Source organism: Myotis brandtii, unplaced genomic scaffold (genome assembly GCF_000412655.1).
Source record: "Myotis brandtii unplaced genomic scaffold, ASM41265v1 scaffold151, whole genome shotgun sequence".
Classification (NCBI taxonomy): Eukaryota; Metazoa; Chordata; class Mammalia; order Chiroptera; family Vespertilionidae; genus Myotis; species Myotis brandtii.
The window spans coordinates 1,751,847-1,768,761 of record NW_005355461.1 but is presented as its reverse complement, the minus strand read 5'-3'; the positions used below and the strand labels follow the sequence as shown (position 1 = coordinate 1,768,761).

Genomic DNA, 16,915 nt, shown 5'->3' with positions numbered 1-16,915 from the left:
TTTGTAATACTGTCTGCTCTGTGTCAAAGCATAAAAGGAAATAGATATCATGTTTACAAAATTAAAGTATGCTTTACTGTTTTAAAAAACTATCATTAGAACAAAAACAGTAATAGATTGGTATGTTTCAGATTTAAGTATCTTTACTTATTAGAAATACATTTACTCCAATCCCATGTTAATAAATTTAATAAAAAGCCTAAAAGAATTGTCTAGGAGCTAAAACAATAAGCAAATTTGATAATATAATGCCATTCACTTTTCATATTTTTGCTTTGTGACATGTTGCATATATCACATATATAACAACTTTAGTAATATGTATAAAGAAGAATGTTATATTTTATCATGCTTTTTTCCCCTTTAAAAAATGATAATGAAAGGCTCACTGAATTTCTGTGTGATTTTATCTTAAGGCACCAATTTTTCCCAAGGGTACTTCTGATTTAATCAAATTAACACACCAGAAAACTAAGATTCACTTACCAGAAAACTGATTTCCCCTATTACACTGTGCTAGGAGTATCTACTTCATTGATAAGGGGGACACCTAGATAAAAAGAAACCGAATTTTGAAATCTTTCTGAGAAACTCACCTTGCCTTTTTGGTTCAAGGGTTCAATGGTTAAGCTGTCAGGGCCAATATCCACAATGTTGCCCATCTGAAAGCCATCTGTAGGGTGTGGCGCCCAAACGGGCTTTCCGTCCTCCATTTCTGAAGGGAGCTATCCACTGTGCCCTGTTTCAAAGGAACAAATAAAGCAACATGAATAACTTTGAAAATAAAAAACAAATACCATATCTTTTTTAAAAATTAACATGTAAACTACAATTCATAGAAACGCGTGTCTATCCCTCCCACAGGTAATCCACAGCCCCTCCCACCTTGCTGCACACACTGCCTCCCCCTCCCCCATCCACCTTTAGATAAGGACCAAGCAGAGACTGCTCTACCCTCAGGTACCACCTGCTTTGCTACCTCCTCCCTTCAGTTGTGATTGCAATACAGTACTCTACTTTTACCAGCACAGAAATAGAGAACAGAGGCCTCAGGTTTTACCTATTGTCCCAGTGTGATTTATAAAAGCACTCCCTTTCACCACCTACAGAATTCTGATTGCACCAAAAATTAAACAGTCATCCTAGGGAATAAATGCCACTGTGCTAAGTCAGCTAAGTGTTGAACCATAAGTTGGTTTAGACTTGAAGGGGTAAATTTGAGAGATGTGAGAGATTACTTCCTCTGGAAACTTTCCCTGACAATCTGAGACCACAGAGATGCCTCACCCAAGTGTCCCCTATACACATCGTCACAAACCACTCAGCATACTGTTTCTGTTGGTTTCTTATTTTTTTACTGAGGTAGAACTTATGTACAGTAAAATGTACAAATCCTAAGTATACAAAAATTGATGAGTTTTGACAAATGGACATATCGACTTAACAAACACCCACTCAATATACAGAACATCTCCATCACCCCAGAAGCATTCCCTCATGCTTCCTTCTGGTCAATCCCTACTCCCCACAGACATCTACTGGTTTGGTTTCTATCATCATAGATTAGTGGGGGTTTTTTTCCTTAACCTTAATGTAAGTGAAATCATATAGAATATTTGCTTTTGTGTTTTGCTTCTTTCATTCAAAAGAATGTTTCTAATACTAACCATGTTGGTGTGTACACGAGCCCACTGAACGACTATACCACAATTGTTTACCTACTGTTATGTTGATGAACATTTGGATTGTTTCCAGTTTTTGCCTATTGTGAATTCTGATCAATTTTTCAAGTGTTCCTATAAAGCTTCTTTAACAGTTGGCATTCTCAACTCGGCATTCTCAGAACTAATATTTATAATTCTGTCTTTTGAGAGAGTCTGAAGGATGCATTACATATATAAAACCCTAATATTCAAATAGACCAAACAGCGGAACAACGGGAACAACGGGTCACTATGACGTGCACTGACAACCAGGGGGTGCACGCGGAACATGGCGGGCATCGGCCACAACGGGATGGTGGAGCAGGTGAGTGGGGTTGCCAGACCAAGGCGGGGCACCGGTCGCTGTAATGGGCGAGCCTCTGGTGGTTACTGAAAATTCTTTGCTCCTGTGCACCATGGTTCCGCCCGGCACTCGCACCAGCTGCCGACCCTGATCACCTCTCAGGGCTTCTCCACCTCCCCCTGCTCCTGAGGGGCGATTGGGGTCGGCAGCAGGTGCAAGTGCCCGGCGGAATCATGCACCCACTGTTGGCGCCACCGCTCATACCCACTGCCCGTGCTGGCCCCACTCGCACCCGCAGCCGGCACCGGAGCTGCCACTTGCACCCACTGCAGGCACCAGTCCCAACCGCTCTGCACCATCAGCATTAGCGGGTGTGAGCGGCCGTTGCTGGCCCTGATCACCCCCGGGGGCTTCTCTACCTTCCCCTGCTCCTGAGGGGTGATCCGGGCAGCAGCCTCCACTTGCACCTGCTGTTGGCACCAGCCCCAATTGCTCCACACCTTCAGCAGGTGCGAGCAGACCGGTGCCATCAGCACGTGGGAGCAGCAGAGGCAGGAGCGGGGCTGCAGGCAGAGAGGCGATGGGGGAGTGGGGGCCACAGCGGGATTTAATTTAAATGGGCTTGGACTCTATGAGACAATCTATATATATATAAAAGCCTAAGTGACCATTATGACCGAATGACTGGAACGAACAGAAGGACCAGTCAACTGGTCACTATGATGCGCACTGACCACCAGGGGGCAGATTCTCAACGCAGGAGCTGCCCCCTGGTGCTCAGTGCACTCCCACAGCAGGAGCGCCGCTCAGCCAGAAGCTGGGCTCAGGGCTGGTGAGTACAGCTGTGTTGAGGGTAGCCTCTCCCGCCTCCGTGGCAGCGCTACCGGGCAGCAGCAGCAGGCGCAGGAGGGCTGGGATGAGCGGCAGCAGAGCTGTGCCTGGCCCTGGCTGGGGCTCCTACCCGGCCACTTGCCACTTCAGCACTGTTACATCCCTTGGGAGGATGTCAGACTGCCAGGTTTCAGCCCGATCCCCACAGGCCAAGCTGCAGGGATCAGGCCGAAACTCAGCAGTTTGACATCCCCCGTGGGATCCCAGATTGCAAGAGGGCACAGGCCGAGCTGAGGGGCCCCACCTGTGCACGATTCTGTGCACTGGGCCTCTAGTGTGTAATAATGAATCAGCTACTGAGTGATCCCAGATGCTCTGGTTTTAGCATCTCAATGGGAATTTTTTAGTACTTATCTATACTTAAAGAAGAGTTCATGAGTGTGCCATAAGTCTCCTCTTATGTGGCATTTTTAAATAGGGGATTTCCCATGTTGATACTCTCAGTTCTACTCTCCCATGAAAGTCAAGGGTATTTGATATATAGTTCAATCAAAAAGCTGTTCATTACTGGAATCTTTGCAATATGCTCATTGCTTAATGTCTTCATGCCATGGCTACATGGTGGGATTTGCTTTTCCCATGCAGCAAATGCTATTAGGTTTAAGTGTAATTCCAAGTTAAAAAATTAAATGAGGATTCTCTATAGAAATGAATCATTAACACTATTTCAGACTTATTTTACGACACGTACACACTTTCCCGGATAATCAGATCTAGTCCCATGGCTTTAAATATCATCTATATGTGAGGGATGCCCAAATTTTTTTCTCCAACACAGAATACTGCTGAGTTCCCAGATGTTTACTTGTCTACTGGACACCTCCCCATGGATATAACTAATAGAGGTAACATTGTTATTATTACATTACTATTCTGTTCACCACCTCACCCTGTTCTTTCTTATATCAGTAAAGACACCAAAGACACTCAGTTCAAATTAAACCTGGAGTCACCCTCAATCCCCCAATCATGTCAGTTTTACCTCCAATAGGTATCTTAAATTCACCCACTTCTCTTTATCTCCTCTGCCATCCTAGTCAAAACCAAGACAGCCCTTTACCAGGACTTCTGTAATGAACTTAGCTGCCTACTCCTATTCTTGCCAATCTGAACAGATGACCAGAGATCCTATTGATCATGTCAGTCGTGTAACATCAGGGCAGTCCTCTTGTTAGGGGCAAGAATAGAACATTGGGGACTAGCTATGGCTATTAATCATGCTCTGTTAACCATGCTTGTCTTGTGTTGGTTAAAGAAAAGACATTCTGACCTAACTGGGAGTTGTATGCCCCAGGACCTGGGAGTCAACCTTGAAATGGAGTCCATTTTCATGGAAATATTAACAACCTTGTTGCCCCAATAATGGAGTCCCACCCCAGCCTCCTACTTCCCCATACCTGTAACCCCTACTTCCCCATACCTATAATCCATACTCCCCCCGCCCCCGTTGGTGTAATCTTTGTCCTACCCTATATAAGCAGCTGGTTTATGGGGGGCTGCAGAGCAGATTTTTGTGGATGACCTGCTGCTCTCCCATACTGCTGGCAGTATTGGAATAAATGCTCATATATGATTCAACCCTGTCTCTGCTTAATTGGCTCAAGTAGTGACAGGCAGCACGGACCCATTGATTGTCCGGTTATACTCTCAATGTCCCCAAGGCCCAGCACAGAGCAGGCAGCTCAGTATTTACTGAGTGCATAAATAAACTGTTCACAGTTTGGGAAGAGTAAAAGGAGATGGCAGACTAGAAAGAGTTGAAAGATCTTAAAACCTAGGCTTGAGCCAGGCCACGGTGGCTCAGTGGTTGAGTGTCGACCTATGAACCAGGAGGTCACGGTTCCATATCCAGTCAAGGCACATGCCCAGGCTGTGGGCTCAATCCCCAGTAGGGAGCATGCAGGAGGCAGCTGATCAATGATGCTCTCTCATCATTGATATTTCTATCTCTCTCTCCCTCCCCCTTCCTCTCTAAAATCAATAAAATTATATTTAAAAAAAAAACACCTAGACTTGAAACTAAGTTCCACCACTGTCTGACTAGCTCTTAAGCAAGTTACTTAATCTCTCTGATCTTTATCTTTATCCTTACCCATATGTGATAGTATCACTTACCTTATAGAATTGCTATAAGGATTAAGTGACATAAAATTGAGATCACTATTTTAATGACACCCAATAGATGGTAGTCACACCTCTTTCCCCACATCCCCTATTTGAAGCCACCAGTAAAGTTCAAGAAAATGGTCTTGTGATAGTTTGAAATTCAAAGGGAAATTACAGAATAGTCATGAGGAATCATTTAGGAATAATTAAGTATGGGGGGAGTGGAAATAAGAGCAAGCAAAGCCCCCAAAGTGGAGAAAGAATGGCAAATTCCCCTGAACTATTCAAATTGCTTCCCCACTCTGAACCATTTGCTGCAACTTTCTAGTAAAGATAACAGATTTAAAGACACAAATCTAATATTCTTCTTCAAACCTTTAATCTACAGTAAAGGAATTCCTTTAAAAGACATCAGTCCACAAAGATGGGGAGAACCAAAGAGGAGACAACAACAACATTTTGGAAGTTGGAAAGCACATGGTTGAGAGAAGAGACAACTGACAGCAAACCTAAGAGAGGTGAATCCCCAGGAGTGGCAAGAGGAAAAACAACCCAAATTATACCACTGAACCTCAAAAGACATAAGAACTACAGTACAAAGATCCTTGTAGAACCAAGGATGCAAAGAGAGAATCTAACATAAGGAAGACTAGGTGAAAGCTGTTTGAGAAAGAGCTTTCCTAACACCAACACACACACACACACACACACTCACACCCCATTGCTGGGCAAATGACTCCCGGTCCCACACCACCCCAAGAGATGCCTAGAGGTTATTCTCTGGAGAAAATAGAGGGTCTCTGGCATGAGAAACACTAAAAACCACTAAGGCATGCATGTAAAAATTGCGAGGTGCTGACAAAAACTTTATCCTTGACCAATTAGTTAGGCTCCTCTGAACCATCTTGACTGGGTCTCAACTAGGCCTTCCATGCCTGCCCTGTCCTTGCTGGGTCTGAATAAGCCAGTGTAGAGAAATCCCTCTAGTCTTGCTAGCTGATCAAGTTCTTTATCCCCTATCTTTGACTTGCATTCAGCAAGAATCCTCTACACTTGCTGTTTCCTCCTAATTATTTTGTATCCACTGGCCTATTGGCTATAAATCCTGCAGCTGTCTTTGCTGTATTTGAATTTGAGCATGATCTCTTTCCTATATTGTAATAACCCCGTTACAGATTGAATTTATGTGTCTGCTATGGATTGAATTGTAACCCCCCTGAAATTCATGTTGAAGCCCTAACCCCCAATGTGACTATATTTGGAGATAGGACTTTAAGGAGGTAACTGAGTTTAAACATCATAAAGGTGAGATCCTAATCCAATAGGATTTGTAGCCCTATAAAAAGAGGAAGATCTCTCTCTCTCCCCCTTCACCCCTCCCTCCACCCCACCCGCAAACACACACACTGAGGAAAGGCCATGTGAGCTTACAGCAAGGTGGTGGCCATCTAAAGCCAGAGAGCCTCACCAGAACCCAACCATGCTGGCACCCTGATCTCGAACTTCCAGCCCCCAGAACTATGAGTAAATAAATTTCTGTTTAAGCCACCCATGTTTGGTATTTTTGTTACGGCAGACCAATACACTCCTTTTGCAATAGTCCTGAATAAAGTCTTCCTTGTCATTTTAACAAGTGTCAGACTAATTTTCCTTTAACACCATAATAACAAAATACTCATTATAAGGTATAGAAAATAAAGTTGAGGCCATTTTTTCAGGAAAAAAATAAGAAAAAAAGAAAAAACGGGGGCAGGAGGGAAAGAAAAAGTAGAAGAAAAAGATATGAAAATAAGACAAGTAACAAGATTCAGCATCAAAATACCAGAAAGAGCAGACATTCTTCCCCCTCTTTTTAAAAGGCAAGAAAGGCGGGGGGGAGAAAATGTTTTAAAATAGCCCCCAAAAATTCACCTGCACTGAAAGGCATTATTTTCTAGAGTCTAGCCAAAATACCCAATAAGTCCTCAACACAATAACTGGAAAAAAGACGGTTTCAAATTTCAGAACACCAGAAATAAAGAGAAGATGCTACACATTTCCTTAGAAATGGAAGAGAAAAAAAGAGGACAAAAACACAGGTCATAGCCAAAGGATCATGAATCAAAATGGCTTCAGCAACACTGAAAGCAGGAAGTCAACCTGATGCCTTTTAAATACTGAAGGGAAATGATTTCCAACTTAGAACTCTATACTTAGGCAAACTACCAGTCCAAACTGGAGCAGTCTGACCCCAGAGACAGCCACATTGAGTGCTGCCATCAAAGACAGTTACTGCCCTGGGACCAGGTGAATCTGGCCTAGATTCTTATCTGAGCTTATCTTATTCTACCCTTCACACTTTCTATAATCATGTTTCCATATAAAGCATACTTAAAAAGATATTGTAAAGGGAATTTTTAAAAGATAGTCTCAATTCCCAGTACTTAAAACATATGAAAGGCTGACTACATATGCATTGCAGAAATACAAAGTAAAAAAAAAAAGAAAAAGAATTGTAAGAATCACTAGAACCTTGAAATTCCTTAAGTTATTCAGGAAAAGAGAGGGAGTGCTCTATTATACCCTATGATCAAAGGAAAATTATCATTTTTGGTACTTATTTGACAACGGATACTTTTACAGTAGGCCCAAAAGTAATCATTAAGTAATATATAAAAGGCAATCTGTAGCTTTTCAGAGGTACTATGCTAGCCTTTCATTTACTCTTTTTTAAACATTTTTTAAAATATATTTCTTTATTGATTTCAGAGAGGAAGGGAGAGGGAAAGAGAGAAACATCAATGATGAGAGAGAATCGGCTGTCTCCTGCATGCCTCCCACTGGGGACTAAGCCCGCAACCCGGGCATGTGCCCTTGGCCGGAATTGAACCCGGGATCCCCCAGTCCACCGGGATCCCCCAGTCTACCCACTGAGCCAAACTGGCCAGGGCACCTTTCATTTATTCTTGTTGAAAGGTGAGAAGCATTATCCCCAAGAGGCTCTCTACGAAGCAAACATACGGAAGACTGGAGTGACAAATACTAATATATACACATCATTATTCTTTTTTCTCTGCAACTCCAGTGACGATTCCAATAATGACCGTGTGCTATGAGTAGGAAGAGCAGATCTATACCACAAAATAAGAGCCATCGCCTGTTATGTCACCATTACCTTCAAAGATTATCCTTTAAAAATTATACCTGTGATAATTATAATGTCTTATATTTTATTAGCTAGGGTATTAGAAATTGAGCACTAGCTAAAAGTAATTTAGAGTTGGTCTGAAGAGCTGGAATAAGATACCAAAAAGGACAGAAAAAAAGCATTAAAGAGTTAAGACGAATGCTTAAGACTGCCTTCCATGGTCATTCATTATGTTGGCTTATTTATTTAGCCATCTACTATATACCACATACTTCTAGGTGCTAGGGATATAATGACGGGCAAATAGAGACATGGTCTGGTCTCATGGATCTTTATAATAGGAAAACATGCACTTGGAATAGAGCAGTAAACAGATTGGCAAAAATCCCTGCCCTCCAGGATCTTAAAATCTAGTTGGGGGTAAGGGAGTGATGCAGATGTATCAAATTTGCCTTCTAAAAAGACTACTCTTTCATCTGGCCAGGCCCTAGCCCTGCTGATCAAAAGAATGTTATGTGCACCCTTGGCACACAAGCTTTAAACTGGCAACTTCTCTCATCTGTATCAGTGTGTCCTAAGGCTATTAGCTTCCCTGGTGTCCAGACACTGTGAGAGAACTGGGCACCACATAACAGTTGGCTGTTGCTGATGTTGTGTGTACCTAGTACAACCTTTCACTGAGCATTTCAATCCAAAAAAAAACTTATTTGTGCACCAAAACTCTCAAAAATATTTCAGCAGGATTCCCATTAGTCACTAAAAAGATATTGTAAAGGGAATTTTCAAATTAATCTCATTCAGCTAGTTTACAAAGTATGGGAATTATTGAATTTATATAATACTGTATTATGCATTCATTAAACATTAGTATTGGCCCTGGCAGTGCAGCTCAGTTGGTTAGAGCGTTGCCCAATATTCGAAAGTTATGGGTTTGATCTCTGGTCAGGGCACATACAAGAATCAACCAATGAATTCTAAAGAAGTGGAACAACAAAGCAATGTTTCTTTCTCCTTTCCTCTCTCTCTCTAAAATCAATTTTTAAAAAACCATTAGTATTAAACTTTATTGTGAATATCTTGGTTATATCAGCAATGAACATTCATTAACAATGGGGAGACAACACCTATCACTAAGTCCAGAGTCACAACAAAGAAATAAAATAAGAAAACTTCTCAAGTTAACAAGATCTAAAAACTGACTACCTCAACTTAATAATTTTGATTATTTATTATTTGACAAAGCACTTATCCACTCATTTAGTTTTCAATGACTATTAACTAAACACCTACTATGTGCCAGCCACTGTTTTAGCTTTAGCTATTGATGAGAAAATACAGAATTCTAATGTTTTTCTTTCTAAGAAATCAAAAGAGAAAAATGTCACCTGGCCAGGGTTGCTGAGTGGTTGAGCATCGACCCATAAACCAGGAGGTCGCTGGTTCAATTCCCAGTCGGGGCACACGCACAGTTGCGGGCTCGATCCCCAGTAGAGGGCTTGTGGGAGGCAGTCCATCAATGTTTCTCTTTCAGTGATGTTTCTCTCTATCCCTCTCCCTTTCCCTCTCTCTAAAATCAATAAAAACATTTTTTAAAATATCTAGGCCAGCTATGACACTCTTTCTGATTTTAATAGTTATAGGTCCAGTTGCTCACAGCCATGGTCCTGATGACTGACCATTTTTTACAAAAGTTACAGTATTGTACTTTCAAATATAACCTTAGAAAGCCCAATGTATTGATTGAAGTTTTAAGCTAGGTCCATTACTCAATTCTTAGAAACAGCCTTGGGACACTTAAATGGTATAGTGAAGATTAACTTACTGACAAAAAAGAGGGTAAAAATAAAAGCATGTTTTATTAATAAGTTTATGATGTAGTTATTAAATATTAAAAGTATTTTATACAATGATTTGAAAAGTGATACTATCAGGAAATCACTCCAAATATGTACAATATGAATTGTGAGAACTGGTTATATGATCTTATTAGATTTGCAAAGAAGAAATCATAAACTATATTTCAGATATAAACTCCTCCATAAACTATTACTACAAAACTGATATGAATTTAGACATAATTCAAATAATTTATGTAGACAATGTATACTAATATAACCTGGCCAAAACGTAGACCATTTAGAGAAAGCCCTCTATTCTTCAGAATCTAAACATACCAGTTTACTTCAGAAGCTCAAAATTTTTCTTACAGATGTTAAAAAAAATTACCAGAATATAATAGCAAGATTTTATCCCGGGTCATTTAAATTTTCCATACACTGTGACCAATCTTATTTATTATATCCAGAACTTAACTAGTTTTGTAATTACTACTAGATTTAAAAGTTATTCCTTAAATTTTCTGGTCTTTTACAAAAGGAATTTGTAAAGACTATAAATTTTAATTCACTTTCTCCACCAACAAACAATATTGGTCTCCCCATAGGTGGTTAATGAAAAGAAACCAAGTTGTTCTTCAAATCGAAGGGCCTTTTCTCCAGAGGATCCCGCCTGTGTAAAATGGCCCACTCCGCTCAAATTGCAACACCCTGCAGCATAAATTGAAGCTTTGGGCTAATGGTATGCAGATTTTTCAGAGATTAAAAGATGTACAAAACCACAATCTAGATGGTACACTATAATTAATCAAGGTGATAAGATGTCTGAACAATCCTTAATCTTTTAAACACATCTGTGACATCTCTTGCATTTTAACTCTCCTAAAATGTCCCAAAACAGAAGTTAAAGATTTTCATCTACAATCAGCAGGGTCATTTTACAGAGGTGACCTCAAAGGCCAATCCAATTCAGGCAACACAGTTCTTCTGAGAGAGAACTTGTTAAACTTGGGACGGGGGGCGGTCTATGATCAGGAGGCATAAACTCTGAGAAACACATAGATTAAAAGGAAAGGCTAGAGCCCTATCTGGTTTGGCTCAGTGGATAGAGCGTGGTCCTAAGGACCAAAGGTCCCGGGTTCGATTCAGGTCAAGGGCACATACCTTGGTTGTAGGCTCCTACCTGGCCCGGGCCCTGGTCAGGGCACTTGCAAGGTAACCAATCGATGTGTTTCTCTCACATCTATGTTTCTCTCTATTTTTCCTTGTCTCTTCCACTCTCTCTAAAAAAGCAATGGAAAAATATCCTCGGATGAGGATTAACAAAAAAATAAAGATTAAAAAGAAAAAGAAAGGGTAGACGGTACTGTTCCATTGTAATCTCTGTCATTCTTTAATTAATAAACAAATAAAATCTAGAATATTCTATTACGTTCTCATGTAATTCATAACACTAAGTTTTTTCAACTCTACTAACTTGGGTTGTGTGTGCATATATGTTCATGCATATATCACACAAAAACAGGAACTGAAGGTGAACTGAATATTCTTCTCACAGATGGTGGCAGGAAGTTCAATTCAGCTCATCAAAGACACCCAAAGGGCAATCTCAGGAGGCAGGCATCCCTTGGACAAAAAGACCTGGCTGTATAATATTATGCTGTCCTAACCATTTTTTAATGGCATAAGAAATAAACTTAGTTTCAAAGTAAAGGCTTTATGAAAACCCTCTTACTACTACTTTTATAAACATTAAAATGTTTATTTCTTGCTGGTAAAGTCTTAATTTGATTTTAAAAATTTAATGGCTCAATAACAAATAAGTACAAACTACAACTTCTTAGCTTAAGTGGTCTGTACTAAAAGGCAGACATGATGATAAGTGTAGTTAATTTTGTCTTCCAGTTACTATTGCATTTAAATGACTCGCTAAGAGTCAGAGAGACAACCAAAAGGATTGAAGCTTTTCATTGGAAATTTTCACTTTATTGATTCAATTACAAAATATCATTATATTGTTGTTTCTTCTTCATTGACAGATCAATAAAAATATGTAACAAGAATGTTCAGACAGTCTACAAAATGAGAAATGTGAACTGTCTTCCCGAAATTCTGTATGAAAACACAACTTTACCAAACAGTTGGCAAAGTTTAGGTAAGTTAAATTTTCCTTTTTAGATTTCAGTAAAAAGCAGATTAATAAGCAACAAAATAAATCAAGCACTCTATGGGGAGTTCTCTGAGTAGAAAATCTGTCTGGACTTTTGATTTTTCACAGCAAGACTTGAGACAAACACAATTTATGTGTTATTGTGATCCCCTATGAAAAGTGTTATATGACTACAATGATTTTGACAAAGCACTTAAAAACTTAACCAAATAATTAACTTTTCACAAAAATAATCACTCTAAAATGTAAAATAGTGATTAAATAACCCAAAGCTTCATACATCTTCTCAGCTCATAAAGCAGGACATCCAAAAGGAATGCTATTTATAGGATGAAAAGGCTCCAGTTTTCCTCAATAGAGTTAAAAGTAAGTAGACTTTTGTTTTGTTTTTTAAGTAGATCTCACAATGAAAACCCTCTCCTCTACTGCACTTTGGGCACTTTGCCTGTCTTTATTCCTAACCACCAACACAGCTATGAATGGTTTCCTTTACAACTGCTGCTTTCAACCTATACCAAAATCCAATCTTAAGTTTTTACAGTATCAACTTTATTTATAAAGTCCCTAGTTATTAAGGTCAATTGAATCCAAAAACTTTCTCAGAATAGTTCAAGCACTCATTTACTATTTTTATAATCTCATACATCTTCTGGACTTAATTACACTGTGATTATTCAACAATTAAAATTCTACTCAGCTACATTTTAGTCTCAATTCACAAGAATTACCACCCCAGAATAGAACCCGTTAGAACTACTGAGTAGTCTTCATGAAGAAAGAATTTCGTCACACTCACAGTTTGAGCCTGCTTTTTTTTTCTTCAGCTCAGGCTTTAATATTAAAGTAGTACTAAGTACATACAATTTTCTCACAATTTCCATTCAATAATAGTATTTCATGAAAATACACTTTATGTTCAATGTTTTTATTAAAGTGATAGAACAGGGTTTTTAAAGCCAAATATACCATTAAAAAGGGCTTATGTAACCAATAACAGGGCCCCTCTACCCTCCTCCGGACTGCCTCCTCTTCCCCCTCCCCCACTTTGCATGGCTGCTCTCTACGCCTGCTGCCCAGCTATCTTTTGGGGACAGCCCTTCACTGCTCTCTTGTGGGTATATATCGGAGTCCTTTCATGCCCCAAAATGTCTTTATTCGACCTTCATACTTGAATGATAGGTTGAATGCACATATACACAAAAAACACAAAAGTGGATTCTAGGTTGAAAGTCATTTTTCTTCAGGATTTTAAAGGTATAACAAGTATTTGTACATCCAGAACTGCCTCTGCCTTTCAGATTCTGATCATTTTATACTCCTCTTTCTCGCCTCTCAGCTAGAAGCTTAAAAAATCTGGCCTTCATGGTGCTCTGAACTTCCATGATGACATGGCCAGGTGTACAGTGTGTGAATTCATTTGGCTACACACTTTGAGAGCACATTCAGTCCAGAGGTACAAATTATATACGTGGGTTGGCAAAGAGGTTTACAGTTGTGAGTACATGAACTATAGTTTATTCTTGTATTATTTCTTAATTACTGTATTATTTATTTGTATTACAACTGTAAACCTACTTTTGCTCACCCTGTACATAGCTGAGGAATGGTCTCATAGTATTTCTATTATTTCCTTTAAAATGTCTTCCTCTGTTTCTTGTTCTTTCTTTCTAAACGTTTTATAATTTGATGTTGCACTGTTATGAGACTGCTATTATTATTTTCTCCTCTTTTCTATTACCCATTTCTTTACCTGTTTAGTCCATCTTCTTGGAAATGTCCCCACTTGACTTTCTAATCCTTCTATTGACATTTTTTATTTCTATAATCGTATTTTTAATTTCCCTCTATTGTCTTTGCTTCTTTCTTGTTGCTTTTTTTCTACTTGGCTTCTGTTCTTGTCTTTCATGGGAAGGCTTTCATCTAATTTTCTATTCACATTTAAAAGCCACTAGAAAGCTAACTGGAAGCTCTGTTTAAGTAAGTCAAGACTATCACCTGGTAAACTTCATCCTAAAGTAACAGGGCAGTACTAAACTCTTCGTGGGAATGTTCCCACCATTAATGTTTGTTCATCGTCCTCTAGTAAAGTTCCGTTTTCCAGAGAACAAGGTGTCTGGGTCGCTGGCAAGACAGTTAAGCAACCGGAGGCCTAACCTCTTCACTTATAGCCTCCAACCAACCCCACTAGCTTTTGCCTTGAGTCTTAAAACTCACCTTATATAATAACTGAAACCTCCAACCCTTACCCTCTGATCTCCTCTTTGCAAGAACTTAAATACAGTCTTCTGCTTAACCAAGTCAGATAATATTCTTCTCTCCAAACTTGCTGAAATCCCTCATCTACTATTGCCTCCTTTTTCTAATCTCTTTACCCTTATAGATTTATATATTTTTTAAATTCCTGTCCTACCATTTTAATGAAGTACCAGGAAAGAAAGAACAGATAAATATATGCAAATAAGAAACGTTTAACAAGGAAAAATATTTCCATAGAATAATTGACTTAGTTGTTTTCATCATTGCACTGGGAATGTCTAACAAAGCTGATTATCTGACAATTTCACAATATTTGAAATTTTAGTCATTGCTTTTTGAAAAGCCCCACTACTTTATTAACACAGTTATTACTTAAGAAGTATTTCTTTTAATCCTCAGCTGAGGATATGTTTTCACTGATTTGAGAGAGAGAGGAAGAGGGAAGGAGAGGGAGAAAGAAGGAAAGAGAGGAGAGAGAGAGAGAGAGAAACATTGATTGGTTGCCTCCCAGACACACCCCAACCAGGAATCGGACCCGCAACCTAGATATGTACCCAGACTGGGAATCAAACCCACAACCTTTTAGTGTACAGAACAATGCTCCAACCAACTGAGCTACCCGTCCAGGGTAACTTAAGAATTTTTTTAACTTAATATTTAAAAGTTTGCCATAAAATACATTTCAGGTAAAATGAATTATGTTCTCACTGACTGTATTCTCACTAACTTTCAATATAAAATTGGAAATGTTTCTATACGGAGAAAAAGGGCACAATAAAGGAAAAACGTAAGTACCCAAAGCTGGCAGAACCATTACTATTGTTCATCCTTCTTCACTTATTGTAGCCACCACATGATAGCAATCCCACAAAAGGCCTACAACATTAGTATTTTTACTTTATTTCAATATTCTCAAACATATTCTAAATAAAGAGTCTACAGCTGGATAAAAACAGATACAGAAATATCATATAAGCTCTACCATTGTAAATAAGCTTGACAGAAAACACTGTTGTTATTTTTTTTTTTTTTGGAATAATGACCAAAATGCATGTTAGAGATCTTAATCTCTGTGGCACAAATTCTCCTCTTTTAACTGTGTAGAAAATAATTATACAGTCCAACTTAACTTCTAGAAAACAATCTAGTATCTTTTTTTTAAATATATTTTATTGATTTTTTTATAGAGAGGAAGGGAGAGAGATAGAGAGTTAGAAACATCGATGAGAGAGAAACATCGATCAGCTGCCTGCTGCACATCTCCTACTGGGGATATGCCCGCAACCAAGGTACATGCCCTTGACCGGAATCGAACCTGGGACCTTTCAGTCCGCAGGCCGACGCTCTATCCACTCAGCCAAACCGGTTTCGGCAACAATCTAGTATCTTATTTTGTTAACAAAATATTGATAACCCATATCATCATCCAAGATACCTCATTAATATCAAAAGAGCAAAATCATTTAAAATGTGCTGGATTGGATCGAGCCGGGAAATAAATCCATCTTAAGCCAAAACTTACAACCAAATAACAGAGTGACAGGTGTACCAGCTCTTCCAAAGAATATCGGAATTTGACTGTTTTTACAATGTGAACAATCAATGACCCGAGTTGTTGTGCTCATTTCCAAATACAAAAACAAAGGCTGGAAAAAGTTAAGTGACTCATCCATAGCTACAAAACACAGACCACCAGAACAAGGAGAGCCTTTGTCCATCCACTTGCTTTCATTTAAACTGTGCCAACTCTTCTACTTTCTTTTAAAAATCTGTTTGGATCAGAGCCTACTAGTAGAAATATTATGTCACAGGAAAATTCTCATTTTATTATATATTACATAACACCCAATTTTTTATTGTTTCCCTAAAAAGATTCAAATATGCACTACAATATATATTGTTGAAAGACATTTAGAAACAGTTTGCAGTTAGTGTGGCTCAAAAGGAATTTTTCAGAATAGTCAAGACATATGATTCTTCTTTACAAGTATTCAAACAGATCCCTATAAAAGATCAGAGTGGACATAATTTTTTTCATTCTTAAATCCACTGAAAAATCAGTCTCCTTGTTGAGGTACTCCTTCCCAATGGAATAAACTCAAGAGAAAAGGCTTTTAGCAGAATCTTTGTTTTATCACTAAGCCCCAGTTTATTTTTACCACTTAGTATAGCACATTTTATCACATTGTAAGCATATACTATAATTTAATTTTATATAATTTACAAATTATAGAATATAATTTCTCAGATACTTAATTGGGCTTCATAGAAATTAAAATGTATCCCAGCATTAACTGGATCATAAGCAGTATATATTTTGAGTTCATTAATTCTTTAAAACATGAAATTTCACCTAGAAAAATCCACAACTGAGCCACAGATCAAAATAAGAAATTTGGCACTCCAAAGTTTTCTAATTGCATCAATTATTTTTCACAATTAAAAATATAGCTATTATGCTACTGCAGGAGAAAAATAAATCTAGTAATTAAAAATATCCTCACAGATGTATAATTACATATG

The 16,915-nt window shown here is 38.7% G+C and overlaps 1 protein-coding gene across 10 annotated transcripts in view; it reads right to left on the bottom strand.

The window, feature by feature from the left end:
• Nucleotides 1-16,915, bottom strand: part of MYO6 (myosin VI) — a 140,580-nt gene that overhangs the window by 81,453 nt on the left and 42,212 nt on the right. For all 10 annotated transcript variants that reach the window (XM_014535798.1, XM_014535800.1, XM_014535799.1 and 7 more), the window contains exon 2: nucleotides 597-739. In XM_014535798.1, the coding sequence (XP_014391284.1) occupies nucleotides 597-713 (117 nt within the window). In that variant the 5' untranslated portion in view covers nucleotides 714-739. The remainder of the gene's footprint in view (nucleotides 1-596; nucleotides 740-16,915) is intronic.